The 2427-nt window shown below is 36.2% G+C and overlaps 1 protein-coding gene across 2 annotated transcripts in view; it reads left to right on the top strand.

The window, feature by feature from the left end:
• The window catches only part of RANBP3L (RAN binding protein 3 like), a 56056-nt gene that overhangs the window by 46125 nt on the left and 7504 nt on the right, over positions 1-2427 (top strand). For both annotated transcript variants that reach the window (XM_023515020.1, XM_012807086.2), the window contains 2 exons: positions 850-952; positions 1291-1421. In XM_023515020.1, coding sequence (XP_023370788.1) covers positions 850-952; positions 1291-1421 — 234 coding nt within the window. The remainder of the gene's footprint in view (positions 1-849; positions 953-1290; positions 1422-2427) is intronic.

Here is a 2427-nt window from a genome sequence, read left to right as displayed (position 1 = left end):
TAAACATGTGGCCTTGACTAGGGGACCAGGATGTCATCCTGGCTTGTTGGCTAACCATATGCATTTAGAGTAAATCATTTAAACTTTCTATGCCTTAGTTTCTATTTTCTTAAAATGGGAATAATTACACCCCTCTCTACCAATTGTAAGAGAATATCTTGATATCCAATTAAATAATGTGGAAGAATCTTGAGTCGATGAGGGAAAAGACATAAACATGAATTCTTAAGTCCCAATTCTCTCTGTTCTGTTGGGGATATATATTATCATAAAAGGTATGGCAAATCCTCAGGTTTTTTCATGCAGGCTTTGATTATAACGGCTGCCCTGAGACCCAAGTATGGAGCTTTGAAAGTGATGGTAGGCAAAAATTGACTTAGAGGAAAAGTTAGAATTTTTTTCTATAAATATGTTCTCTGAAATATCTAGAGGGGTCTCTGTATAACTTTTTTGTTCTTTTTCCATGGCTTGGATAGCAAGAATGAATTTCTGAGACTACTAAAATACCTAGACACAGAAATGATAGTTGCACCTCCTGGGTATCAAATTAGCCTAGTAGGGGTATGGAACAGTTGCTATGTTCTCTTGTACCAGTTGAACTTTTCCTTTTGCCCTCAGGACTAGATCCTGCCTGAAGTAGGCTGGTTGTAACTAAATTATGTTTTCTGAGGATTAGAACCAAGGCCTTCTAACAATAAGGAAGGGTTCCTTGTTCAGCACATCAGGAATCCTAAACAAAAATATAGCAGCTGAGTCTGCTTGCTGGGTTGAGCTAGAACAAAAGTATCATTTGGCTTACTGCAGATATATAGGGATAAAATTAACTAAGGCATCTTTCCCCCCTCCTAGGACACTCAAAAACTCATCCAGGCTCAGTCTGAAAATGATTCATATGCCAAGGAAAAACCATTTAAATCCACTCCAAAACTTCCTATCAACTCTTTGAATTCAAGTAAGAATTATTTCATTTGTAAAACATTTGATTTGACCTGTTTGTCTCCTGTTTTTCATGTCATTTAATATCTATAAAATTTAAAAAATCTAGCATTTCAAAAATTTTGGGTAAAGATTAAAGCATATAAATATGGTTACCTGATATAACTTTACATTTCTTTTGATTCAATGCTATGGAGGAATCGATGAAGAGATTTTACCCAAACTCAAGCACTTTGAATTTTTGGAAACACTTATTACTATAAAAATCCAAGCAGACATGTGTTGGGGCAACAAAGAATATTCTCAGTAGAGAAAATGGGGTCTTTTATGTATTTTTCCTCCATTTTCTGTTAGGAACAAACTCTATTAAAAATACATCCCTAATTGAATCAGCTGCTGCCTTCTCTTCCCAACCACCACGAAGATGTTTGCTGGAGAAAATTGATGTTCTAACAGGGGAAGAAGCTGAACATAATGTATTGAAGGTCTGTACGTCATTTATTACTCTTTTTGGTAGCACTTACATACATGGGATAAAGTCATTGGCAGGGACATCTTTCAAAGTGCAAACTGAAGAACAGTTTTCATAGAGACTAAGTTGCTTGAATAAAAATGCTGGAGGCTCCCAAAGATTAGATCAATGCTTTGTTGTCGTCTTATATTTGTGTGTGTGATTTGCAGGAAAATGCATTGTTGGGTTTATAACTGTTCATATTACTCCCTTAGGAAGAAGACCACCAAGGATCCTATCTTCAAATAACTTCAGACTCATATTTTAAACTTTTCATGCATACTGTTATAATTAGTGTCATCATATGATTAAGTCATTCTTCCTACATCAAAGGTTTTAAACTGTTGATGACTTGACATCAGGTCAATATGCATTTTGCTTTCCTTTTTAGAAAGTTTGGAATTTCATATCACTCAAGAATATCATAGATGTGCACTATGATATCATTGGATCTGAATGTTCAGTGCTATCATTGTCAGCATAGACATATGAAATGTGATTACTACAACTTTATCATTTTTTAACAAGGCAGGAATGTCCCTTTGTGTTTCTTCATCTGCTTTTTTCCCAAGCTCTCTCTATTTCTTATCACTTTCCCCATGATCTACAGACATCTTTGTTCTATATAAGTGCATCTCCAAGCATAATCCGTGGGTTGATTAACTTTAGCCTTATTGAAGTAATTGCTAGGTGTGAAGTTCTGGCACACTATATTGTTATTAACAGGTTGTCTAGATGATTTTTGCACCCAGTAGTATTTGAGAAGCACTGGTAATAATCATTAAATTATAATAAAGGCTTGGGACCCATAGCACGGGACCCATAGCCACATACACTGAGGTTGGTGGGTTCAAACTCAGCCTGGGCCAGCTAAACAGCAATGATAGCTGCAACAAAAAATAGCCTGGCATTGTGTGGGTGCCTGTAGTCCCAGCTACTCAGGAGGCTGAGGCCAGAGGATCTCTCTTTTTTTTTTTTTT

Source organism: Otolemur garnettii, unplaced genomic scaffold, assembly GCF_000181295.1.
Source record: "Otolemur garnettii isolate 467f Iridium unplaced genomic scaffold, OtoGar3 scaffold00063, whole genome shotgun sequence".
In the NCBI taxonomy this organism is placed as follows: Eukaryota; Metazoa; Chordata; class Mammalia; order Primates; family Galagidae; genus Otolemur; species Otolemur garnettii.
This window is presented reverse-complemented; position numbering and strand designations above follow the sequence as displayed.